The sequence below is a fragment of the Sus scrofa genome, chromosome 5 (genome assembly GCF_054392235.1).
Source record: "Sus scrofa isolate SSC_HxYL_T2T_F1_AM1 chromosome 5, Sscrofa_HxYL_maternal_Yorkshire_Landrace_v2.0, whole genome shotgun sequence".
In the NCBI taxonomy this organism is placed as follows: domain Eukaryota; kingdom Metazoa; phylum Chordata; class Mammalia; order Artiodactyla; family Suidae; genus Sus; species Sus scrofa.
The window spans coordinates 5,230,776-5,258,446 of NC_139387.1; the positions used below are offsets into that span (position 1 = coordinate 5,230,776).

At 46.7% G+C, this 27,671-nt stretch overlaps 1 protein-coding gene across 1 annotated transcript in view; it reads left to right on the plus strand.

Moving 5' to 3' along the window:
- Window positions 1–27,671, plus strand: part of EFCAB6 (EF-hand calcium binding domain 6) — a 221,323-nt gene that overhangs the window by 65,996 nt on the left and 127,656 nt on the right. The window contains 3 exon segments of the mRNA XM_084955059.1: window positions 840–988; window positions 21,709–21,819; window positions 24,293–24,398. Coding sequence (XP_084811185.1) covers window positions 840–988; window positions 21,709–21,819; window positions 24,293–24,398 — 366 coding nt within the window.

Sequence of the window (27,671 nt, forward strand, 5' to 3'; positions counted from 1 at the left end):
CCTAAGCAAGTTTTAATGAATCTGCTTCTTACTCCTTTCGTGGAGCAGCTTTGTTTAAAAAGTCACCTTTTACACCGAGGGGAGGGTTCTTGTGTTTATCTTCTTAACCCAGTTAGCAGGAAAAAGTGAATGCAGACAAAGCGGAGAGGGCGGGAAATACTGAAGTATGTTACTGTTACTCAATAATAAACAGCAGGAAAGCCTTCGGGAATGAAACCAGTCTTCATGGCATTTTTATGAGTCATATAAAAAATCAGTGGTTAACCTGCTTTACTGCGTTTTAGAAGGCTCGGAAGCAAAGCTCCTTCACCCTGGCTCTTTGTAATTTCCCATGGAAAAGAAAAAAGATAATTAAAGAAATGTCCAGTGTGTACTATGTTGATGAAATCCTTATATTAACAATTTCCCTTACAGTAAAAGCTGCTTCCATCTTTAATAAAATATTCCCAGCTTTTTTGGTTTGATTGACCTGACTTAATCAGGAGGAGCATAGCATGGGCTCGCAGTAGGGATGGCTTGAAAGTATATTAAGAACGATGTATCAAACTGGCAGATCCACCACATATTTTTAGCTGTGAAATTTGAGTTAGAGCTATTCTCTGTGCTGTTTTTCCCCGAGAAACTTGTCCGCCTTGTCAGTTGAGGAGCTCTAGACTGGGGATACTGTTTTGTAGTGAGCTCATCAATTAAACATTTGAAGTTCCGTACATGCCATAGTAACCTTTTTGATCAATTTTGGAGAGGCAAATATGAAGAGGTTTCAGTGAAAATAAAGGGGCTGCACAGCCCCGTGCTGCTGATTTCTGCGAATGCCGATCTCTCATTTCCATTCATCGCAGCTTTCCAGGTCCCATGAAAGGGTTGAAAAGGCCCTGAGTGCAGGGGACCCTTCCAGAGGTGGGTACGTATCTTTGAATTACCTGAAGATCGTCCTGGACACCTTTGTATGCCGATTACCAAGGAGGATTTTCATCCAGTTAATGAAAAGGTAAGAGCCCCGTTGTTTTCCTGACACTGCCATCGTCAACCGTGAGAATAAGGAGCAGCTTCATTTATTTTTTATTACTGTTTTAGACTTGCTTTTTTTAACCACTGAAAATTTCACACACATGCCAAAGCAAAGAGAATAATCTAATGAATCCACCAATGTGCCTGCCGCCCGTCTCCGACACCTCACTCACGGTCCATCATTTCATTTCCACCCCTGCCCGATTTTCCTCAGCCCCACATCCTTTCCAAACAAATACCAGACGTCGTATTTCATTGAAACGGCCTCGCTCTGTCACGTGACAAGAACTCTTTTCAAAAACATGGTGAAAATACTGTTTCCCACCGAACTGAATTATCCCTAATATTAAGAAATAGCCCGTCAGCGTTCAGAGGTAACTGCTTTGTCTCACGTTTTCCTTGACAGTTTCTTTGAGTTGAGCTCCGAATCCAGTCCGCACGTTGCAACTGATGGACTCACCGCAGTTCTTCTTTACTCTGCAGAGCCCCCTCCACTTGTTAATGCTCCCCCCTCATGACGCATTTGTGGTAGAGGTCCGGCTTGTTCGTTAGGTGGAACTTCTTACAATCTACATCCGACTGGCTGCACCCCACAGCGGCGTCTCACCTGCTCCCCTGTCTCCCTCCCCACCCCCTGCCCTGGAACTGATAGATACGCAGATCCAGGTTCCACGTGGGGCAAGAATACTGCATAGGTGGTGACAAGCGTGTATGGACTGGTTGTCTCTCTGCCTGTGATGTCAGCAGCCCTTTCGCTCATCCTCGTGTCCATTAACCCTCCAGGGACGCGAAGTGCTGATGCTCCGTGTCCGCCACTTCTCCTTTTGTGACTTGGGCGCGTCTCTGATGAAACCTCCCCTCTCTGACTATTTGGTAACAAGGCGTCACAGGTAGTATGGGAAAGGCAGGACCTCCTTGTGTTTTTTTTTTCCTCTCTTCACTTGCTACTTTTCAAAATGATGAATCGGTTTCCTAGCATCCTCCAAAAATGAACAATGAGTGATTTTTCTTTAAAACAAAAAAAGTTATTGTCAACTCATGGTTGTTACCGTATTTTATGTGTTTCAATTCATTGCAGTTATTGTTCCACTTTGGCCAGTGGGGGCCCTTTGGTGGTGGTTCCTGAGTCCTGCGGGTGTGGCCCTGGACGTCTCGATAGCTTTCCTGAGTCCTGCGGGTGTGGCCCTGGACGTCTTGATAGCTTTCTTGCTTTCTGGCATCTCGAAGTGCTCTGGGCTCGTCTGGACCTGAAATCAAGCATGTCTCCAAGACCCCTGCTTCCCTTCAGTTGGAAATATATAGAGAGACCAAATATATACAGGGAACATATATAGAGACCAAATATGCACAGGAAATAGAGAGAGAGACCAAATACGCACAGGAAATATAGAGAGAGACCAAATACACACAGGAAATACATGTAGACCACACGCCGGGTGAGGAATGCTGTCTTTAATGTACCTGGTTTTGTGTCCAGGTCACTCAGAGACCCTTTTCTCAGGGGTCCTGGCTGATGAGGAGGGAGTCCTGTGAAACTCGGCATAGTTGGGGTTGCCTCGAAAGGAGGCGCGTGAGCGCAGGAGAAGGAAGAAGAGTATGCGGCTAGACCTGGACCCGCTTCCCAGGCCTTCCCTTCCCTTCTCCGCACCCGGCATGCCCAGAGAGAGGCACCTGCCTGTTACCTTGTGTTGCCTCGCTGGCTTCCGCAGCGGAAGGCCCTGGGAGCCAGCCTTGCCGGGGCTCAGGAGACAGGTCTACTGTCCTGGCCACACGGGGTGAAACCCCTTAGGAGTTACCTCCTTGGACAGCTCCGTGTTACACAGCCATTTCTTTTCGTTTCATTTATGACACAAATCATCATTTTGTAGCGATAACAGAAACCAAACCAAAAAGTCACCATCGACCTTATGTCACAAATGGACTGTTTTCATTTTTCCACCTTCTCTCCGGCTTCGCATCCACACACGTGCAATCTGTACGTATTTGGAATCAAAGCGCATCCACAGTTTCATATCATGCTTTTAAAATAGGAAAGCATATGATAGACATTCCTCACACTGGCTTCACAGTCTTCACAATGACAGTTTTCTGGATGCCTGCGGAGGGCTTTTCTCTGCGAGGCTTTGTGGGAGGGGCTAAGCATGCAGAAACACAGTAAGAAATAGTTCCCGGCCAGAGTGGCTCGCCGGCGCGACCGTGGCCGTGAGGGCTCTGACGGGCACCCTGAGGGGTGTGTTAGGAGGCCAAGGGCGGCCAGGGGTGTGGCAGCGTGACCTGTCCCAGCCAGGGCCCCAGGGGCTTCCGAGCCATGACCTTGGTCGTGTCATCCCCCCAAAACTCCCAGTGGAACAGGGCACCAGAGGCGGCAGCGGGGTGGGCCCCCAAGTGCCGATACAGGGATTCTGATGCCCGGTGTGCCTCCTGGCCTCGTACCTGGGAGTGACGACGCGTCAGGGTACCCTGGGCTGTGTGCCCTTTCATCGCATTGTTAACCCTGGGAGCACTCTGGTGTTGAAGGTCTGTCTTATCTGCTATTAAAAGACCCCACCTGTATTCTTTCGATTAGTATTTGTCAGGTATCTCTTTTCCCAGCTTCTCAATTTCACTCTTTCATTGTCACGTTTTCTTTGTATTGCTTGTAAAATAGCATATCTTACAATTCCAAATTGTAGTATTTCCAATTCCAAAGCAAACGTCTTTGCCTTTTTAATGGTCCAGTGTTCTGTGTCTCTGTCCACTGCGATGGATGAGTCTGACTTTCCCCATCACTTTCCTCTGTACGCCCTGTGATTTCCTTGACTCTTTCTTCTTTTCTTTTAGACATTCTCTCTCTCTCTTTTTCATACTACCTTCCACCGTGTCCTAACCCAGGAGATTGGGTAGAGCTCCCCGCGTTGTACAGCAGGACGCCATCGCTTAGCCGCTCCAGCTGTAACAGTCTGCACCTACCAGTGCCAAACTCTCCGGCCGTCCCGCTCCCTCCCCATCCCCTTTGGCAGCCACAGGTCTGCTCCATGTCTGTGCTCCGTTTCTGTTGGGGAGATAGATTCATTTGTGCCATATATTAGATTCAGCAAATAATTATTATCATATGGTATTTCTTTTTCTCTTTCTGACTTACTTCACTTAGTATGAGAATGCCTAGTTGCATCCATGTTGCTGCAAAGAGCGTTATTTGGTCAATGTTTATGGCTGAATAGTATTCCATCACATATATGTATGGAACCCACTCATCTGTCAGTGGACATTTAGGTTGTTTCCATGTCTTGGCTGCTGTGAAGAGCGCGCCAGTGAACACAGGGGCACATGTATCTTTTCGAAGGAACGTTTCGCTTGGGTATATGCCCAGGGGTGGGATTGCTTTTTCTTTTCTGTTTCTTTTTTCTCCACCATGTCTGGTTCTGGCTGTGCTTTTCTTATCACGCCTTTTTTTCCTTCACCACTTTGAGACTTAAATATTTTACTTCTATTCTTACCCTGATTACCCTTAAATTTTTGACCTGTTCTAAACTTAGAACACCGACAGCCAATCAGTGTTTCTGTTGTCCTGAAGAAAACACGTGCCTTCAGCCTCCACCTTCTCATTGGTGAGTGCCGCGCCCGGCCTTGCTCGGTAGCACCTGAACTAGTCATTATTTTTGTTTTTGTTTTTTTCTTGGTGCACTCCGTACTTGTTCAGGTTTTCCTGCTTTTACCGTTGTTGGGAAACTCCTGGATTATCTCCTCCCTGCTTCTTGTATCCTGCTCTTTCCTCCTGCAGTTAATTTCCTGAAGCATGTCCTTTGGTGGTCTGAGCTCCTGTAAGTGGCCAGTCAGTCTTTGTTTTCAGAGATGCCTACGTCCCCCTTCCTCTTAAACGAAGATGGAGTTCTTGTCTGAGAGTTATTCTGTCTTAGCGCTTTGGAAGTGCTTTTGGTCTTCTGGCCTTTCCTAGCACGAGTCTGCTGTCTCATTGCCAATACTCTAGAGATGATTTTTTTCTTTTTCTTTTTCTGGTTGCCCTTAAGATTTTCTTTCTTTCTCTCTCTCTCTCTCTTTTTTTTTTTTTTAGGGCTGCATCCACAGCATATGGAGGTTCCCAGGCTAGGGACTGAATCGGAGCTGCAGCTTCCGGCCTACTCCACAGCCACAGCAACGCAGGATCCTTAACCCACTGAGGGAGGCCAGGGATCGAACCTGCAACTTCATGGTCACTAGTCGGATTTGTTAACTGCTGAGCCATGAAGGGAACTCCAAGATTTTCTTTTCTTTTCTTTTTTTTTTTTTTACTTTAGAGTTTCCCTACAATGTGTTTTGATGAAAATACCTGTTTATTTAATCTTCCCAGACTCTTAGCATCTCACTCTAAGGATTGGTGGCTGTTACGCTTTGAAAGCCGTCTCCACCCCCCTGCCCCCCAGCCGCCTTGGTCTTTTCTCCTGGAACTCCTATTAAATGCATGTCCGACCCCTCCTTCCATTTTCCACGTGTCTTAGGCTCTCTTCTATTTGCCATGTCTCTGCCTCTCTGGGCTGCATTCTGACTCTTTTCCGAGAATCTCTTTCGGTTCCACGGATTCTCCTTCAGTGATGCCCCATCTGCTGCCCAGCCTTGCACAATCCCAGGTCTCCTAACCCCAGGCTGACGTTAACACCCCAGCTCCTTAGAGCCTGTATTAAATCCAAGGGCTGTGGTTGGCACACTGCTCTGCAGGTCTGAGGTGCCCTGGGCTGTTGTGGTGGTAACTCGCATGCTTACTGCTCTAGAGTTGGCTCCCTCCTTGCTTCCGGCACCCGTGCCTTTCCCTTCTTGGTTTCAACCTCAGCTCTATATTCAAGACAATTTCACTGACGTATTTATCCCAGTCGCTGTTGATAGGTTTGACGTGCTTCTAGGTGATTCAACCAGAAGGTTGGGCAGCTGGCAACTGTGTTGCTGGAAATCTTACCTTAATTTATTCCTGCTGCATGGGAAGTTAGAAGAGCTTCCAGCCAGCAAACAGACGGAACCTCCGAGAGAGACACGGGAGTTTTCCCACGTGGATAGTTGGAGCAAGACCTTCCATCCAGAGCAGGCAAACGGTGTCTTCAAAGGGACTGGTTTGACTGGGTCATGAGCCGTTGTTTGGGCCCTTTAATTTTATGCATCGGTGTATGTAGCTGTGTCCCTGTCATTTGCGGGTTTGGGGTTTTTCTAATTTTGCTTCTGTTTGTTTATTCACGTGTTTAATCAGTCGTTCAACAAACAATTCCTGAGCATTTGCAGCATGCCAGGTACTGTGCTGGATGCTAGGGACGTGATGGGGAATAAGAAAGACACGATCCCGCCCTCGGGGAGCTTGACCTGCTGCTGGCGAGACCAACCCCAACCGACATAAGTAACGGAGTAAGACCTGCCGTGTGACGGGGGCGGTGGAGGAAGGCGGCAGGGTTGTACTGGAGAAAAACAGGAACTCAGAGCACTCTGGAGGGGTCTGGAAGGGCCTGTCAGAAACAGGTTTGAGTGAAGACTGGAGAGGTCGGAGGAGCAGCGGTAGAAAGGGCGCCCCTGGCAGGGACCAGCACCCCAGGGGCTGCCCTAGGCGGCGGGTCCCGAGGCCTGGCAGAAGCCTGTGTGCCCGGAGCAGAGGCGACAGGAGGGCAGGAGGAAGAGGGCAGGCCGGCCGACCGGGGAGGGACTGGGGTTGTGTTAAGTGCGGGGGGCGGGGGGGGGGTCCGCACAAAGGCCTGAGCCCCATCTTCAGGCACATTCCTCTCTCCTCTGGCCAGCAGGCCCCTTCCTCAGGACGTGTTTCTAAAAGTCAGAGTCAAGGGCAGCGTGTGAGTGCTTCTGCGAATGTTCATAAGGGCGGCAGGGCTGCTCCCGCAGAAGGCGGCTGTGGTTTACACGGCAGGCAACACGTGTGCGTGTTCTCGTTTCATATTCTTTTTTTTTTTTTTTTGCCATTTCTTTGGCCGCTCCCATGGCATATGGAGGTTCCCAGGCTAGGGGTCCAATCGGAGCTGTAGCCACCAGCCTATGCCAGAGTCACAGCAACGCAGGATCTGAGCCGCGTCTGCAACCTACACCACAGCTCACGGCAACGCCGGATCCTTAACCCACTGAGCAAGGGCAGGGAGTGAACCCGCAACCTCATGGTTCCTAGTCGGATTCGTTAACCACTGCGCCACGACGGGAACTCCTCGTTTCATATTCTTTCCAGCCTTGGATATGAATGTTGTATTAAAATATTGATAACTTAAGAGGTATAAATGGAGGCCCGTTCCTGTCTTCCTTTGCATTTTCTTCTCAGAGGGATACGGAGCTTGGGCGTGCCACGAACCTGTGCACTGGTTGTGTCTCCCTGGACGAGACTCCTCTTCAGGTCCTAATTGCTTCACGGCCCCACTGGTGGTTTTTTAGGTCCAGCTCATCACCTTTCTGTTGAATAATTTTTTAATAGTTAGAGACTTATTGACAGCTCGTCGTCTTCTGCCGCGGGTGCTGCTGCTCTTTTCCCAGCTTGCCGTCTCCCAGGCAGCACATGATACCTCGTTGTTTCCAAGTTGACATTTTAATACAGTCAAATGCATTAATCTTCGCCTTTTGCAATGTCTTCGGTTGCTTAAAAATCTATGAATTCATCATTCTTACCGAGGCTTGATAAAACTCTTTTTCTACTCTGCTTATTTTTCTTATGCTTTGAAAACGGAACACTTGAATGCCTTCTGAGGCAAGGTGAGTCTTCACGTCAAGTGTTTTTCCCAACTGAGAACCTCTTTTACCACGGCCCGCTTGTGAGATAATCCCTTCCCCCCTTGTTTGTGACGTCTGCTTTGTCACCTTCGGTTCTGGCCGTGCTTCGGATTGAGGTGTGTCCCGTGCTCTGTCCTGTCCATCTAGATGTCCCTCGTCCACGGACATTCTGTACGAGGGTCTGACTGCAGTTGCCCACGTCACCGCCCTTATAGTTTCGGCTCCAGCTTTAGAGAGAAGACTGGGGTTCTTCCCTGCGCTGTCACAGCTGTTGTTTCTTACCTGTGTCTTGGATTTGCACAGGGGTTGCTCTCTGCCACCATGGAGACAGTGGCCTACGGAAAGTGACTTAGAGGTGGGCCTCGTGTCCTGCAGAGAGTGGCACCGGCTTGGCCCCCGGGGTCGGGGGTGGGAGTTGGCGCTGATGGTCCCCTTTCCTTTGCTCTCCTCTCAAGCCCCCCCCCCCACTGGCCCCCAGAAGGTGGTCTAGTTGGGACACCATGTATTTTGCTGGAAGCGAACACCCTTAACTCCCCTTGACCTCTGCATTCAGAGCCTCCCGAGAAACCAAAACTCATCTCCTACCTTTGGGTTTAGTATTTTTGTTAACTTACCAGGATGTGTCCATGACTGTATTGGACAAGCTCTATGTGACTTCTGTTATTCGAACAGAAGAGTTAAGAGTTCATGGAGAGACCGGTACGTGAACGTTCAGAGCTCTGTCCATTGTCTCCCAAACCCGGGCGCAACCCCAGTGCACTTCAGCTGGGGACTGGACGAGCGAGCTGGTGCCTCCACGCACTGGAATATTTCTGAGCACTAAGAAGGCATGAACCATTGCACATACATCACGGGTGAATTCGGAGACATCCTGCTGAGTGAGAGAACCCCACGTCGGAGGTTCCTACTGTAGGGTTCCATTTATATGACGGTCGGCACAAGGCAGAACCTTAGGAATGAGCAGAGATCCGTGGTTTCAGGGCTGAGGGTGGGGGAGGGCATGGTCCCAGAGGGGCCCCCTGAAGCCGGTGTGGGGTGATGGGGCCGTTCTCTACCCTGTGGGTGGGATGGTTACACGAATCTCTACCTGAGTTAAAACTCATACCAGTCTACACACAAGAAAGCCCATTTTACTGCATTTTAATTTGAGAATAAAATTTTAAAACACACCCTTAATTTTTTTTTTTTAAAGGCAAGCAATACAGAAAAGAATAAAAGCAGGGAGTAAAATAAAATCTAAACTCTCAGGCCCAACAAAATGATGTGCTAAATTATTTTCCTATCAAACTTACAAATGGAAAGAAATGAAAAACCCTAACAGCTTGGTAATGAGGCATAAAATCCTGATCCAAATAATATTTCAGGGGCTTTAGAAACGACTTTCCATATCTGCTTTAACATAATGGTAGACTTTAATTGAACAGATAACTTGACCTTTGTTGCTAACATGCTGTGCTTCTCCGTAGCGTCTAGCCTTTTGTATAAAATAGACCTATGAAAAATAAACCCAGAGTTCGAATACGAAGAATAAGGCTTGTGGGAGAGTTGAGAGGCCGGAATAAATGCTGAGACTGGCATGTTCACCCGAGGCTGGGCCTCGTCCATCCATCAAGTGAGCAGGTCCCTGCTCAGAAACATCTCCTGGTGAGAATTTTCCCATCCGCACTGGGAACATTAGCCTGCAGAAGCCATGCCAACCAAAAACAAGCCATTTAGCCCAAATTACACGAAGTGTAGAAGCAATACCCTGGGAAGTATTTTCAGTTATTGGCCAAACCCTTGAAATCTATGTGTCTAGGATGTCTTCTATTTAGATGACATTCCAGAGAAGGAGCAAAATAGGAATGGAGGTGAAATCAGTGATTGCCAGGACTGGGCTTGCGGGGGGTGGGGGGGGTGACTTAAGGTGAAGGCTGCTCTTGGGCATGAGGGAGCTGTCCTGTATTCCGCTGTGGTTTTCTGCATCTGGACACACGTTGGGCAGGGTCCAGGCAGAAAGCTGATGGCATGCGAGTTTATCGAAGGATCTTTTACCCAGGCGGCATCCGTAGATGGGGAAGCATTTTCCTCTCTCTTAGTCCTGAAGGGGCAAGTGGGGGAGAAGCTGCTGCGAGGACCAAGAAGGGCAGCCGAAGGAGAGGGCCGCCGAGGGCAGATGAGGTCTTCAGCGGAAGAGCGTGGCCGCAGCCTCCAGTCTCCCGATGGTGCCCCACCGGCCAACCCACCTGAACGCCAGGGCTACCAGGGGCCAGATGAAGCGGCCCACCAGGGCGCCAGGCTGAGTAGAGAAGAACAGATGAGAACTATCCCGTGCCATCCACCATTCTGAGCCTCAGCCTTGGAGGCACGAAAGCCCTTGTCCTTTGTAGGAACGAAAACCGCACGTCCCCCAAACAGGAGCTGCTCAGAGTCCTGCCTCACACCTGAAATCTAAATGTTAGCTGTCATCTGTCATCAGTGCTTTTTTAAAAAATAGGGCAGTGGGGGATTAGGAAGATGACAACAGCACACAAAAGAGCTGCTACAGTTCACCTTGTACTGGTCGCACGAGCTAAAGTGACGACTGCAGTGCCGTCATCCATTGTCCATGCTGTGCCCCCCTGCTTTCTCGCCAGCATCTTTGATGGACAGCATCACTCACCTGGGGCGCGCAGCCTTCATCACAGGGTCTCAGCCCTGGCTGCCGCCTCTTTGTTGGACCACCACAGCTGGCTTAAGACGCGTAAAGCATCCCGCAGGAGAGCAGCGTCACCCCACAGAGCATTTTCTGCTCTGCCGGCTCTGGAGCCGAGGCCTCAGCCGGGTGCCCAACCATCCTTGCATGTCTGTGATGGGCTCTGTGGTGACAGAGGCGAATTCTGTGGATCTGAGACCACCAGAGACTGTTGCCAGCCTTCACCAGCAGGGAACGGGTCCCCTGGTCAGATGCTGTGCTGCGTGGGACATGATGGTGACGGGTCAGGCGTTCTGGAGGTCCACACACCGGCAGTGACAGAGGCGTCTCCGCCAGGGAAAGCAAACCTGAATGCGGAGTGTGTATCTCGTGAAGACCCCTCACCGCCCTCCTGGGACAAGAGGCCCAGGGTAGTCTTCACTGGGTGACTGGGAAGCCTGCCTGGAGGAAGCGGCCGTGGGCAGCAGCCCGCTCCGCCTTCCTGATGAGACGTTCTCATCTTCAGACCAAGGCCCAGCTCCGCTCCTGCCTCTGTGGGCATCCAGTGGGCACTTACTTGGGACATACATGCCATTATAAGCTGCGCTTTTCTTTCTGGAGTCCATCAAGCACCTCTTTTCCAGGCTTCTTTGTCACTAGATTCTGGTCTCACTCATCCTGAGTCCCTGAGCAGCCAGCCAGCCCATCAGTCACAGCCCACGAATCAGTAAGGAGCTTCCTCCTTCCCTAATGGGCGTTAGATTCTCCGGAGACGTGCCCGCGGCTTCGGGCCTCCCCCGTGGGCTGGGTGCTACAGACCTCCACTCCAGGCAGCGTGCTGCACGGTCCTGCCTATCAACCAGGCCCAGACCTTTCCTCTGCAGCCCCGCCCCGTGGACCCGCCTGAGAAGCCGTGGGTGTGGTCGTGGAGTCAGTCCGTGGGAGTCGGGCACCTGTTGATGCAGTGCTTGCACCTTGCAGACCTGCTCGAGCCTGGCGGCACATAGGCCACTTGCGCTTACCAGGGGGTGCTGCTGCCCACACCTGACCGTGTCTCAGCAGCTCGGATAGTGCCTGGCTCTTCTGGGCACTGGGAGTCTCATATCTCGTTGTCACGCGGCCAGGCCTTCACCGAGATCACCGTGAGGACCTGAGCTCAGCCTCAGGCCGGGCAGCAGAGGACGGAGCCCTGCTGCAGAATTCTGGGAGCGCAGTGGTCCTTCCACTGGCACTTGCTGCAGGGGCCACACGGCATCCCCCACCACAGCCACTTTCGTTAGCATCGACTCCTGTGGGCCCAGCCGGGACAGCAGTTCACCTTGTCGCCTGGCCTCCTGCTCTATGCACCACGCAGAACTGGCAGCCTTGTAGGTTCCCCACAAATGGCTCACAGCGGCGGGACAAGATCATCTGCCGGATCCAGACACCCTTCGAGCCTGCGCCTCTTTCTCCGGGATGGGTGCTACAGGCGTGACAACTCTGACTTGAGAGGGACGATTCCAGCGTGCCTCAGACCTCTGGAAACTTCAGCGAAGGCGGAGCCGTAAGCTTTCGCGGGGGTTCCTCCCCTCCTCTCCGATACACGCATCTTTTCTGAGGCCTCTGCGGCCCTTGTTACTTCTCTCTTACTAGATCCAGTTAATGAAATGCCGATGGTTGGAGAACATCACAGCAACGCACAGCCGCCTTGTAAGCATCTGCAGGACCCTCTGGGTGGGCCTTGACAGAGGTCCTTCACATTCTGTGACGGCAGAAAGCAGGTGCGGTGACATAGCCTTGAAGTAAGACTGGAGGTGTGAAACCAGATTGTTATGATCATTATACAACTACAGATGCGATAAATTCATTTGAGTAAGAAAAAGAAAGAAAAAAGAAAAAAAAAAAGACTGGAGGGAGTTCCCATTGTGGCACAGTGGAAACGAATCCAACTAGGAACCATGAGGTTGCGGGTTCCATCCCTGGCCTCGCTCCATGGGTTAAGGATCTGGCATTGCTGTGGCTGTGGTGGAGGCCAGCAGCTGCAGCTCCGCTTAGACCCCTAGCCTGGGAACCTCCACATGCCGCAGGTATGGCCCTTAAAAAGACAAAAGACCAAAAAAAAAAAAAAAAAAAAAAGGAAAGAAAGAAAAGAAAAAAGATGGGAGAGGGATGCTGAGCTCCCTGCCTTGTGAAGGGCAACTTGGCCGATGGTTAGCTCTGATTCTGTGTGCTCATGAGAGGAGGGGAGCTCAAGGCCCTTCTACTCCGTCATCCTGTCTCCAGTCCTGCTGACGGTAACTGGAAAATTAGCACTTGCTCTGTCTGTGGCTGTACCCGATGCCAAGGGCTGTGTTGACTGGCTCGTGTGGCGGGCATCATCACCAGATTAACTCTGCAATAATCCAGTCTCTTTCTAATACTCCAGTGGCTTCTACCTGGAACAGGTGACTGAAGTGGGGCCAATCCTTTTCCCACCCCCTACCCCTCTTCTTTTTATTCTCTGAGGGTCAAATAAATAAATAAGTGATAAAAAAGAATTTAAAAAATCAGCAGTATTTATCTTTGTGCCTTTGGTCCATAATGGTCACTCAATTGATTTCTAGCAAAATTATGTGCTGATTCTCATTTCCAAAAATTGTGCTTATTCATGTTGGTTATAAAAGCTGCACAGGCTCAAACTGGGAAATAGGGGAAACCAGAAATAGAAAAAGTTACGGAGTTCCCGTCGTGGCGCAGTGGTTAACGAATCCGACTAGGAACCATGAGGTTGCGGGTTCGATCCCTGGCCTTGCTCAGTGGGTTAAGGATCTGGCGTTGCCGTGAGCTGTGGTGTAGGTTGCAGACGCGGCTCGGATCCCGGGTTGCTGTGGCTCTGGTGTAGGCTGATAGCTACAGCTCCGATTCAACCCCTAGCCTGGGAACCTCCATATGCCGCGGGAGCAGCCCAAGAAATAGCAAAAAGACAAAAAAAAAAAAAAAAAAAAAAAAGAAAAGAAAAAGTTACCCACAGTAATAGGCAGAGATGGCCATTATTAATATTTTGGTATATTTCCTTCCAGAATTTTTACATGTGTGCACCCACGCACACTCCATACGTGCTTAATGTGGTTGAGACCACGTCAGGTATAAATTATGTTCTGCTTTCTCTCAGAGCATCAGAGTATTTTTGGGGTTGTTACAAAAAGAAAAACTTTGAAATTAATTTTTAATGGCTGTGTAGTGTTTTGTCAACCCTTGAGTCAAAGGGTTTGAATGCTGCTCAGGTTTACATGACATCTTGCTAAGCTACCCTTCAGAAAGTGTTAACATTCTTATGAGGGGGGTTCACGAGAGTGTGTTTCACCAGCATTTAACACGGCCGTTTTTAAATCCTTGCTAATTTGATAGTTGAAAGCACAGTGCTTTGTTGTTTTGATTTGCACGTCCTTGATTGCTGTTGAGTTTGCACATTTTTCGTGTTAAAAGTTCTGTATACTTCCTCTGTGAACCATTGTTGGTTCAGGTCCTTTGACCATGGTCTAGGTTTTAAAAACATTTTTGGGGAGTTCCCGTCGTGGCGCAGTGGTTAACGAATCCGACTAGGAACCATGAGGTTGCAGGTTCGGTCCCTGCCCTTGCTCAGTAGGTTAACGATCCGGCGTTGCCGTGAGCTGTGGTGTAGGTTGCAGACACGGCTCGGATCCCGCATTGCTGTGGCTGTGGTGTAGGCCGGTGGCTACAGCTCCTATTGGACCCCTAGCCTGGGAACCTCCATATGCCGCGGATGCGGCCCAAGAAATAGCAACAACAACAACAACAACAAAAAGACAAAAGACAAAATAAATAAATAAATAAATAAAAACATTTTTGCCCAGGACAAGTTACATAAAATAAAATTCTATTTTAAATGCATAGTTTAATGAGCTTTAGCATGTAGTAACCACGACCAGTCAGTGTGTGGAACTCTTCTGTCACCCCAAAATCCTGCCCTTGTGCTTTGAAAGCGGTCCCTCACCTGACCTTCAGCCCCCGAAACTATCGATCTGCTCTCTGTCCCTGTCGCTGTAGTCTTGCCGTTTCTTGGAGTTCTCACAAATGCAATCATACACCATGTAGTCTTTTTTCACTTCCCAGGTTTAAAAATTCGTCCATGTTGTTGCTTATCGAAATATTCCAGTAATCGTTACTGCTGAGTGGTATTCCTGTAGGACTGATCTTCCACAGCTGGCTTATCCGCTCAGCCGTTGGGAGATGTTTGGGTGGTTTTCAGCGTGGGGACCTTACCGAAGGTGCCGCTATGAACCGTTCACATACATGTCTGTGTGTGTCCACGCCATGAGCACGGCCACTTGTTGAAGTCTTTAACTTCCCCAGGCAAGGTTTTGTTGTTTACAGGGCTCCGATGTTTCACATACTGTATTCATTCCTGTGTTTTTATTTTTGATGGAATTTTAAAATGGAATTTAAAAAATTTCATTTTCCAGCTATTTACTAACAAATACAATTGATTTTTAAATATCGACGTAAAATACTGTGTGACCTTATTAAATCCACTGATTAACTTGTTCTGATACCTTTATTGCAGGTTCTTTAACGTTTTCTAAATATACAGTCCTGTCGCTTGCAGATAAAGGCAAGCCTGCATCTTCCTGTGCAATCTGTTTGCCTTTTATTCATTTTTCTTGTCTTCTGTTTCTGGGTAGGACATTAAATACTACGCTGAGCAGAAATGGTGAGATTAGACACCCTTGCCTTCTTCCTGATCTTATGTAGAAATCTTTCCATCTTATGCTGTATAGTGTGATGTTAGCCCTGGGTTTCCTTATTTTATTTTTTTTTAGTATAGTTGATTTACAGTGTTGTGCCAATTTCTGCTGTACGGCAGAGTGACTTAGTCATTGGGCTTTTTAGAGATGCCCTTAATTAGATTAAGAGAATTCTGTTTCCTATTTTGCTGGATTTTTTAAAAAAAAACCGTGTGATGTGGGCTGATTTTTGTTAAATGCTTTTTCTTCATCTATTCTGTGGATCATGTTCTTCTCCATTATTCTATTAATATTGTGAATTACATTGATTGATTTTCTTTCTTTTCTTTCTTCACTTTTTTCCCCCCCTTGGTCTGCGGCAATTCCACCTTCAACACACCCGATCTCATTTGATTTTCAAATGTTAAGCCTAAGCAATGAGATCCTGCTGTATAGCACTGGGAACTGTATCTAGTCACTTATGATGGAGCATGATAATGTGAGAAAAAAAGAATGTATATATGTGCGTGTGTGACTGGGTCACCTTGCTGTACAGTGGAAAATTGACAGAACACTGTAAACCAGCTGTGATGGAAAAAAATAAAAATCATTAAAACAAAACAAAAACAAAACAAATGTTAGGCCAACCTTGCATTTTGGGATTAAATCTCACTTGGTCATGATAGAGTATCCTTTTTATATATTGTTTAATTTTATTTGCTAAAATTTATTAATTTGTTTTTGCATTTTTTTCATGAGTGATAGTTGTCTGAAGTTGCTTTTTCTTTTCTTTTTTTTCTTTTTTGTCTTTGTCTTCTGTCTTTTTAGGGCCACACCCATGGCATATGGAGGTTCCCAGGCTAGGGGTTTAATTGGAGCTGTTACCGCTGGCCTACGCCACAGCCACAGCAAAGCCAGATCTGAGCCACATTTGCGACCTACACCACAGCTCACGGCAAGGCCGGATCCTTAACCCACTGAACGAGGCCAGGGATCGATTCCTAGTCAGATTCGTTTCCGCTGTGCCTTGATGGGAACTCCAAGTTACTTTCTCTTGTAAAAAATTTTCCTTTGCAATGTTTGCCTTTTATTCATTTTTCTTGTCATAGTTCCTGGTCGGATTCATTTCCACTGCGCCGTGACGGGAACTCCAAGTTGTTTTTTCTTGTAAAAAATTTTCCAGGGCTTGGGATCTGAGTAACGGGGGCCTTGGGAAATGTGTTGGGAAATGTCTCCTTCCCTCTATTTTCTGACCGGCGTTGCTATTACTACTACTTTCCTTAAATGTTTGCTGGAATTCGTCTGAGATGCCATTTAGGCTTGGCGTTTTCTTTTGGGGAATGTTTTAAATCACAAATTCCATCGAAAAAAATTAGTATAGACCTATTTAGGTTTCCTGTTTCTTCCTGGGTCATTTTTGATAATTTGTGTTTTTCCGCAAAGTCCATTTCATCTTAGTTAAAACATGTATTGCATAAAGCTAATCATAATATTCCCTCAATATCTTTTTTTTAAAAAATAACTTTAATTTTAAAACAGCTTTACATTTACAGAATTACTGTGAAGAAAGTTCAGAGAGTTTCAGCATATCCCACACTCAGCTTCTCTTCTTAACCTCTTACGTTATTATGGTACATTTTTTTTTTCACAATTAATGAACTAAGACTGATCCATTATTATTGACCGAAGTCCGTATTTTATTCATGTCTCCTCATTTCCCCCAGCCTTCTTCTTTCTGTTCCAGGAGACCATCTAGGCTGCCTCTTGACGCTTAGTAGTCACGTTTCCTGGGCTCCTCTTGGTTCTGACGGTTTCTTAGATTTTCCTCGTTGACCTTGATGTCCTTGCCCGTTTTGAGGATTTCGGGTTGGGTATTTGTGTGGACTGTCTGTCGACTGGGATTGGTCCGCTCAGCTTAGGGTAATGGGAGGAAGCCCACAGAGGTAAAGGACTGTTCTTACTGCATCATGTCAAGGGTACACCGTTGACGACGCTGACCTTGACCACATGGCTTTTCTGTTTACCCATTTGTGTCTCTTTTTTTTAATGGCTGAATCCACGTCATACGGAAACTTCTGGGCCAGGGATTGAATCCCCGTCCCTGTGCTGTAGCTGCGGCAACACCAGATCCTTTAACCCACGGCGCTGGCCTGAGAATTGAACCTGTGCCTCTGCAGCGACCTGAGTGTCTGCAGACAGATTCTTAAAGGGAGCTCCTAGATCTTGCTTTTTAAAAATCTGCTCTGATAATCTCTGTCTTTTAACTGAGGTGTTTAATTCGTTAATATTAAAGTAGTTATTGATACGTTTGGATTTGTGTCCCCATTTTTTTCTCCTTTTGCTTTTCGTTTGTTTTTTTTTTTTCCAGCCTCCTTTTCTGATTATTTGAATTATTTAGAATTTTACTTTAACTTTCTAAAATCTTCTTAGATATACTTCTTCGCCTGATTTTTAATGGTTGTTCTGTAGGTTGTAGTATACATTTAAACTGTTCCCAGTCTACGCAGTTAATACTGTACCACTTCACCTAAAACGTAGAAACTATGTAAGCACACAGGTTTATATCCTGCCCGCCGTGTCCTTTATAGTATGGACAGTATATGTGTTATATCTTCCTATGTTATAAAACCCACAGGATAGTGTTTTCTTTTCCTTTCTTTCTTTCTTTTTTTCTTTTTCTGGGTGCACATATGGCATATGGAAGGTCCCAGGCTAGTGATGGAATTGGAGCTGCAGCACTCCACGGCCACACTGTATCCAAGCTGCTTCTGCAACCTACACTGCAGCTTGTGGCAATGCTGGATCCTTAACTCACTGAGCAAGGCCTGGGGTCAAACCCCACATCCTCCTGAACACTGTATCGAGTTCTTAACCTGCTGAGCCACAACGGGAATTCCATGGTTTTTTCTTCAAATAGCCATGAAGAAAGAAAAGAGCCCCCCCCCCAAAAAAAAAACCCCACAAAACCACAAAAAACCCTAGCATTTTGTATTTTTCCAGATATTTCTGATACTCCTTCTGTTCCTTTCTGAGGCACCAGGGTCTCCGTCTGCTATCATTTTCTTTCAGCCTAAAGAGCTTCCTTTGCTGAGGTATGGGTGTACCAACGATGGCTTCCCTTAGTTTTCTCTTATTTAGAAATGTCTTTATTTCTCCTTCATTTTTGAGTGGTATTTTCTTAGATGGAAATCTCCGAAATCTCTTAGCGTGGTCTTTCTTTCAACACTTTATTTTGATTTTACACTCCTTTTGGGTTCTATTATTTTGGGTAAGAAGTCACATGTTAAATTGTTGTCCTGTATGTAATGAGTCATTTTTCTCTTGTTGCATTCAACATTTACCCTTTGAATTTGACTTTCAGCTTTGTAACTGTGTCTTGGCATGGTCAGTTTCATGTATATACTGTCTGGTGTTTGTTGAGTATCTTAAATCTGTAGATGTATATCTTAATCAAATTTGGGGGAAATTTTGGCCTTTATGTCTTCAAGTATTTTTTTCTGTTTCATGCTTTCTCTCTTCTCTTTCTGTGACTCCAATTAGGTTTATGTAAGACTGTCTTCTATTATGTCTTTGAGGCTCTATTCATTTTATAAATATATGTGTATTCCGTGTTTTCATATTGGACAGCTTTTCTTGTTTTATATTTAAGTTCACTCACTCTCTCCTCTATCCTCTCCATTCTTTTGTTAACTCTGTCAAGTAGGTTTTTTTTAAAATTCAGATAGTATTTTTATCATTCTAAAATTTCTATTTAGCTGTTTTTATTTTATCCATTACTCTGTTGAGATTTCCTGTTTTTTGACTCATTGTAGGCATGTTTATTTCATTGATAATACTTATAATCCTCACTTTTAGAATCCTTGTCTGGGAGTTCCCGTCATGGCGCAGTGGTTAATGAATCTGACTAGGAACCATGAGGTTGCAGGTTCGATCCCTGGCCTTGCTTAATGAGTTAACGATCCAGTGTTGCCCTGAGCTGTGGTGTAGGTCGCAGACGCAGCTCGGATCCTGCGTTGCTCTGGCTCTGGCGTAGGCCGGCAGCTCCGATTCGACCCCTAGCCTGGGAACCTCCATATGCCACAGGAGTGGCCCAAGAAATAGCAAAAAGACCAAAAAACAAACAAACAGAAAAACAAACCTTGTCTGATAATACAAAAATTTGGCTTATTTGGGATTCCTCTCATTTGATTTTATATTCTCCTTACTCGTGTTCCATTTTCCTGGTTTGTCATATTACTATAATTTTAGATTTTGTCCTGGAAATTTTGAATGTTAAATCGTGGAGTCTCTAAATCCTGTTATGATTATTTTTTCAATGAATGTTGTTTCTTTTGTTTTAGCTTGGTTGAACTCAGGCTGCATACCCTGTTTCTTGGGTGCCAGTTCTGATCTTAATTCTGATCTTGTGTTCAGCTCTTTTGAGTAGGTTCTTATCATGAGAGATTCAGGAAGCAGCCGGAAATGTGGCGGGACAGGATTTGGAGACCCCCCTCTGAAAGAGATCTCTTTCCTTTCCAGGATTTCCTCTTTCTCTCTAGGTTTATGGTTTACCTGGGTTTGGTCTTCTAGGTTTCCATGCAATAAAGGCCACTTTTTTTTTTTTTGAACTGGTGCCCTTGCCTCTCCTCTTGTTGCGGTGCCAAATGCATCAAAAATACTCCTCAGAACTCTGCTCCTCTCAGCACGGATTTCCCACCAGCATTCGCCCACTTCTCTTCACCCTACGGTGCTTTGGGCTCGCTGCTTTTGGAGCTGTGCCCTGAGTTTATTGTGATTATCTGTAGGAGGATTTGTCCAGTAGGATCTTACTCCACCACTACTGGAAGAAGTCAAGCTAGTATTTCCATATTCATTTGTATAAGTACTTTGGTTTGTTGTGCATACTTATGACAGGTAACTTTGTAAGTCCGTTGTTTAGATCTTGAAGTTTGTTTTACTTGGAGTTCCCATTGTGGCGCAGCGGAAGTGAATCTGACTAGGAAACATGAGCTTTCAGGTTCGATCCCTGACCTCACTCAGTGGGCTAAGGATCTGGCGTTGCTGTGCTGTGGCGTAGGCCAACAGCAACAGCTCCAATTTGACCCCTAGCCTGGGAACCTCCATATGCCGTGGGTGTGACCCTGAAAAGACAAAAGACAAAAAAAAATTTTTGTTTTACTATTTCTGGTATACAGAGATTTTTAATTTTGATGGAATTAAATAAGAAGTTTGTGATTTCTCCTCTTAAGTTTTGCTTAAAAGTCCATTCTTGGAGTTCCAACTGTGGCACAGTGGGTCAGTGGTGTCTCTGCAGTGCTGGGAGGCAGGCTCGATCCCCGGCCTGGCACAGTGGGTTAAGGATCCGGTGTTGCCACAGTTACAGCATAGGTTACTGCTGCGGCTCGGATCTGATCCCTGGCCTGGGAAATCCATGTGCTTCGAGATGGCCAAAAAAGGAAAAAAAGTTCATTCTCATTCAAATACCAGATCGAATAGATGCCTAGATTTTCTTTTCTTTTTTCCAGTGGTCCTAGTTTTTACATTTAATTTTTTATTCTATTTCTAATTTATTTTCATATATGGCATGGAGTGAAGCTCTAATTTGATATTTTTCCCAAAGAGCAAGGTAGTTACCTAAGCAAAACATATGGAGCTGATTCTATTTTTTTTAGTAGCCACAGGGTTTCCAAAATAGAAAATTGGTTAATTTTTAACTTGCTGAAATTTAAGGTGAAACTATGTAGCATTAACCGACTGTATCAAAATGGTGCTCAAAGTTCGGGGAAGAAAAGCTGAGTACGAAAGATGAACTTTGTTCTGTCTGTGACCGTCACACAACCTGCTTATTCGATGTTGCCATGGAGGCTACTGAAATCATCAGTCAGTCCGTCTCTGTCTTTCTCATGACCACATGCCTGGTGCTGGAGCGGAAGCGGTTTAGTAACCAGACCCGGGGGCAGGGCATCTACCAAACTCCCGGGTAGAGCAGTTCTTCCCACACGGCTGGAGGCGAGGGGCTCCTCATTCACCCTACCCTGCAGTGGGGCTGGGTCTCACCCCAGCTTGTCTAGGGCTTTTCTCCCAAGTCCTCCCTCTTGTTTCTCTGTTTTCTGGACCTAGAACGTGAACGTACTGGCGCCTTCATCTGCCTTCCCCTCTGATGGAGCACCTCACATAATGAACTTGAAAGAATTACTTCATGAACGTTAGGATTTTAATCAGATCTGTTTTCTTCTTCCTTCAATGTATGCGGCTGCTAATATACAGACATCGAGATGTGTAATCTGTTTGGGTTTTCCTTGCTTTAAAAAAAAATCAATTCGTAGTATTATTCTACTAAATTGTTTAAAAAAAATTTTTTTAATTGCTATTTCCCCAATACAGTTTTTGTTTTTCTGCTGTACAGCATGGTGACCCAGTTACACATATGTATACATTCTTTTTTCTCCCATTATCATGCTCCATCACAAGTGACCAGACATAATTCTCAGTGCTACCCAGCAGGATCTCATTGCTAATCCATTCCAAGAGCAATAGTTTGCATCTATACAGATTCACTGCTGCCATTTTCAATTCAATGTTAAGCATTTAATCCATGCAGTGTTACGGAACAAAATGTTTAAAATACTACTTTTGTTTTTTCAAATTCAGATTTGGACTCAAAACCACCGCTAAAATCAATTGGAAGCAATTTCTAACATCAATTTATGAGCCTCAGTGGTTGGAAACTAGCAATAAAATTCCCATGACAAAAAGAAATAGGTATGTAAAAAAATTAAATTAATTTTGCTTACACGTATCATAATATGTAAAATGCTAAAGAACATCCAAATTACTTTTTCTTCATTTATTCAGTGACCAGCTGGTGTTCATTGAACATTTACCAACTTTTACGTAGTGATTTACAGCTTATAAATTATGTTTCCGTATATTTTTCTTTTTTCTTTCTTTCTTTCTTTCTTTTTATTTATTTATTTTTTTGCTTTTCGGGGCTGCACCTATGGCATATGGATGTTCCCAGGCTAGGGGTCAAATCGCAGCTAAAGCTGCTGGCCTACACCACAGCCACAACAATGCTGGATCCAAGCTGTGTCTGCGACCTACACCACAGCTCATGCAACGCCGGATCCTTAACCCACTGAGTGAGGCCAGGAATCGAACCTGCATCCTCATGGATACTAATTGGGTTCTTAACCCACTGAGCCTCAATGGGAACTCCCCACATATTTTTCTTATTTAAAATTGCCTTAAGGAGTTCCTGTCGTGGTGCAGTAGTTAACGAATCTGACTAGGAACCATGAGATTTCGGGTTCGATCCCTGCCCTTGCTCAGTGGGTTAAGGATCTGGCATTGCCGTGAGCTGTGGTGTAGGTCACAGACGTGGCTCAGATCCCGCGTTGCTGTGGCTCTGGCATAGGCTGGTGGCTCCGATTGGACCCCTAGCCTGGCAACCTCCATATGCTGCGGGAGCAGCCCCTAGAAAAGGCAAAAAGACAAAAAATAAAATAAAATAAAATAAAATAAAATAAAAAATAAAATTACCTTAAACTATAAGGTAGGTATAATTATTATTCTAGTTTCTAGATGAAAAACTATGTCATAGACTTAGTGAGTCATGCGGGCAGAAATGGAGCCCGCATACCCTGGGTACCCACACCCACTCTGCTGACATTACTCTCTGAGCACTAAGCGTGTTCTTACAAAAGTGTGTATAAACATGTATTTGCTCAGTGTTACACGGGAAGGAGCCACGCGTGTTAGCTTGTCTCCCAGCCGCGCTCTGCAAGGTGCAGGTGTCGCGGGCGATGGGGGTTATGTGCCGGGAGTGCCATTGTTTCTCTTTTCGTTCCGATGTCTATTATAACCTCAGATTTACATTATCACATAAATTGTGGTGGGGACCCCAAACATTAAAAAATACTTAATAATATGAGGTTTTAGAATTTAGGCTTTTGCTCTAAGAACTATTTGGCTTATGTTGCCACGCATCTTGTATGGATTGCCCTATGTATGCATCTTAGAGACAAAACAGGCCTTCCAGCCTCGGCGCGTTCACGGAAAGCCGTTTGCTCTTTGTACAGTAAAATCTACCACGGAGCTCAGTCCCATTCCGCTGGGTCCTGTCCCCATCTCAGGGATTATGAATATTTAAGGAACTGCCCCGGTTACCAGGCTTCCAGGCTTTGCGAACCCCTCTCCTCCCCACACATTCCGTTCTGGGATGTGACTCCAGGAGTTCATTTCTTAAGTGAGGTTACTTCTCTTTCTTTACACTGTGTGACTGCGCCCACAGCATGTGGAAGTTCCAGGGCCAGGGATGGAACCCGAGCCACAGCAGGGACAAGACTGGATCTTTAACCAGCTGGGCCACCAGGGGCTCCTCTATGTATTTCCTAAAAGCGGTTCTAGCTGTGTGTGAATGTGTGTGTGTGTGTGTGTGTGTGTGTGTGTGCGCGCGCGCACGCGCTCACACATCTGGGAAGAGCTAAGGGGCTGTGCAGGTGAGCAATACAGTCAGCTTGAGAGCTGAGTCACGATCATGCCCCCTTTAGTCGAGCTGTCTAACTGAGCACTGATGGGGAGGCCAGCGAGTGTATGTTATGAGGCGATTCTCCAGCCCCTTTCTGATCAGAGTCCCTCGTGACGTTGGCTTTGATCTCCCGTCGGCCTTCAAGAGGACGCGTGCAGGCTGCTGGCCCTGAGCTCCGCAGACAAAAGTGAGAGGCAGGAAAGGGCGAGGGGCCTGACGACACAGGGCGTCGTGGGGTCGTGGCCACCGTCAGCGGGGAGGGAGAGGCCGTGAAGGTTGACGTCCGTTTCAAAGCGGGAGACGTGTGCCCTCAGCTGTTACACGGCGAGGGGTTGCCACACGCTGCCCGTCCAGGGAGGCGCTGGTCTCAGCGGTGATCGTGGCGGCTTTCCTGGTCTTTTTCGAGACCAAAGGCACAGACTGCCAAGACGGCTGGCCCCAGCTAGTCGGCAAGAGAAGAGAAGAGAGATGGCACGGCAGGGCTCATTGATGCCCGTGGGAATCGCATCCACCAGCTCCCTGATTAGGCACCATGCTAACAGAGTGACACATGGGTCCACACCAGCACGTGGCACTTTCTGGAAAAGGCGCCGTCCAGAAATAAAGCATTGTCGTTGTTTGCAGGATGATTTTTTTTTTTTTTACATTAAGAACAAAGTTCAAGGACAAAATCTGATTCCTGTTTTTCTCTTAATTCTCTTGTAGCATCAACTCTAGAAGTCAACCTCGCCAAGAAAACATTATCCCACGGCTATTTAGCCATGAAGATCACTCTACAGCATTGAAGGAAGCACTTCTGATCATCAACTCCGTAAGATTTCGACACCCTTCTCTAGTGAAAAACTTATTGTGTCCAAGAAAGCGAACACTCAGAACAGGACCAACAAAAACGGTGTATTCGTTCGTTTAGCCATTGAACAAATATGTGTTGAACTCCCATTGTATGCTCAGAATTATTCTGAGTGCTTAGGCGTGCAAAGTCTGACCTCAAAAGTTGGGTCTAGTTGGGAGGCTAGAAGGCATAAAGTTTACTGCAGAAGAGTGGGGTAGATGCCAGGGAGGAGAACAACAGTGTGTGCTGAGATTAAGAATAGGGTGACTGCGAAGTCCTGTCGTGGCTCAAGCTGTTAGCGAACCCGACTGGCATCCATGGGGACACGGGTTCGATCCCTGGCCTTGCTCAGGGGGTTAAGGATCCAGCGTTGCCGTGAGCTGTGGTGTAGGTCGCCGACGTGGCTCTGATCCCGAGTTGCTGTGGCTGTGGTGCAGGCCAGCAGGTGCGGCTCCGTTTTGACCCCTAGCCTGGAAACCTCCATATACCTCTGGTGCAGCCCTAAAAAGACCAAAGACAAAAAAAAAAAAAAAAAGAGAGAGAGAGAGAGAATGGGGTGGCCTGGAAACCTCCATATACCTCTGGTGCAGCCCGAAAAAGACCAAAGACAAAAAAAAAAAAAAAAAAAAAAAAAGAGAGAGAGAGAGAGAGAGAATGGGGTGACAGGTCATCAGGACCTGTTTAATTAAGGAATACTCCATACCTGTTGGACCTTCGTCCCACTCCTCAAGCCAGAGTTTATGGGTTCATAACCAACTTGGAGCCCTTACCAGGAACGTTTTCTTAGCTCCCAAATGGCCTATTTACTTGTTTAATTGTACTGCAAAGGGAGGCTTGCTTATTCGTGAATTTGCAACTTGCTTTCAACACTAACTCCTGTGCCACTTGAATGCTTATTTCAGAAAGCAGCCTTGGAGTTCCCGTTGTGGCGCAGTGGTTAACGAATCCGACTAGGAACCATGAGGTTGCGGGTTCGGTCCCTGCCCTTGCTCAGTGGGTTAACGATCCGGCGTCGCCGTGAGCTGTGGTGTAGGTTGCAGACGCGGCTCGGATCCTGCGTTGCTGTGGCTCTGGCGTAGGCCGGTGGCTACAGCTCCGATTCAACCCCTAGCCTGGGAACCTCCATATGCCGCGGAAGCGGCCCAAAGAAATGGCAAAAAGACAAAAAAAAATAATAATGAAAAAATTAAAAAAAAAAAAAAGAGAGAGCAGCCTTCTGAGGCCTCCATTACACGGCTGCCTTGCCCACGTTAGTTATGTACGGAGCACGCCCATTAACCGCATCTCTAGTAAATAACCAGGAGTACAGTGAATTTCCGTGCCTCAGACTCACACGCGTCTACGGCCATAGCACCCTGAACACGCCCGATCTCGTCTTCTGGCGGAAGCTAAGCAGGGTCCTGCCTGCTTAGTACTTGGATGGGAGAGTGGGAAGAGGAGTTAGCTGGCCGCGGTGTCCGCCTCGTCACGGACCAAGGTGCAGTCTGAGCTGAGGAGCAGCGCCCTGGGGAGGCTCCCGTGGCCCGGAGGTGGACTTGAGGGCTTGGGGTCTGCCGTCTGCTCTGGCGGCTGCAGCTCCACACCTCCGTCCATCTAGCGCTGCATCATGTAGATTCAGAGATTTGGGGTTCTGCTTTCCTGGGGGAGCACTTGGTGTGTGCCAGGCCCTGTCTTCAGTGGTTTTCTTGTGTTTACACACCTTGGCCTCTCAACACCTCTGTGAGGTAGACACTGCCATTGTCTTCATTTGATCCTTGCATTTTATCCTCACTGGCTGCGAAAACGGAGCATGGGGGTTAAGTGATTGGCCTGAGGCTCCCGGCTCGTGGGTGGTGGAGCCAGGATCCCCTCCAGCCACTCCGGAGCAGGTGCACTTCTGCCCTGGGCTAAGCTGCCTGCCAGTGTACCAGCAGGGCCATCTCTTGAAGATAAATGAAGGCTGCTGTGTTTACCTACTTCAGCTTTTATTACTATATTGCAGGAGTAATTTAATTAAAACTAGTGAAATCTTCATCTCCGCTAATGGAGGACTGTAATAATTCTAACCTCTGCAAATATCAGGCTAACTGTGGCTGATGTACCACTCAACAGACTGATCAACACACACATAAGAAGGTGGGGAATCCAGTGCCTGCCCTGCGCCAGGCCTGGCCTGGCCTTGGGCACTTAGGCTGAACCCACAGCCGCACAAGGCAAAGTCCCTGCTGCTGCTGAGCTCACCTTCTGGAGTGTCATAGGAGAGCAACGGCATCAGACGCCTGAGAGTTGCAGAGTGTGTGGCTTCTGGTCAGGACCCCCACCCTCATCGCCCCTCACCCCCCACCCCAGACCCTTTGGCCACATTCTGGGACCTGGAAGGAGAAGGAGAACAGAGCAAGAGAGCCAGGGGATGGGCAGGGATGGCATTTTGCCTGGCCACCCAGGACAGCCTTCGGAACCAGGTCCTCCTCCGGCTACAGAGAGGGATGCAGAATTATTAGAAGACAGCTGTGCTTTAGACCTGCCCCAAGTAGCTGCATGTGCTGCCTCCACACGCGGCCGCCCTCTCTGCAGGTGGACGCAGTCACTCTGATCACTTTCATTCAGTTCAGGTATGGCTCGTTTTCTAGCACCAAAGAATAATAGTCTTGTTCTTAGTGTCACTACATTTGCCGCTTACATGATTTTATCAGTAGAAAGCCCAAAGGGGCTTCCAAAATATTAGAATTAATAATAGAATTGAGAAGATCATTGGATATAAGGTTAATATGCAAAGATCAATAGTATTTCTATAAACTTCAAGAAGCAATTAGAAAAATATTTTAATATCTGAAAAACCCAAATACATAGAAATATCTTTTAACAAATCTTCGAATGCTCTACACTGAAGACTACAAAGATTGCTTATACAAAGTGCCATCCTTTGCAAACTTTCAAAATGTATCAAAGAACAGTTCTTAGCTCATTCTCTGAGGCCAGTGCTACTCTGATACCAAGGCCAGACAAAGAGATGACAAGAAAAGAAAACCACAGACCAATATACTTCAGTAGTATAATTGCAAAAATTCTCAACACAATATTGACTCCAGGAACATGTAAAAATGCCATTACTATATGAGATTTATCCCAGGATTGCAAGGTTGATTTAACTTCCAAAACGTCAGTTAGTATAATACACAATATTAATAGAAACAAGGACAAAACCGCATGATTGTAACAACAGAAGCATAAAAAACTATTTGAAAAATTCAACACTCATGTATGATAACAACT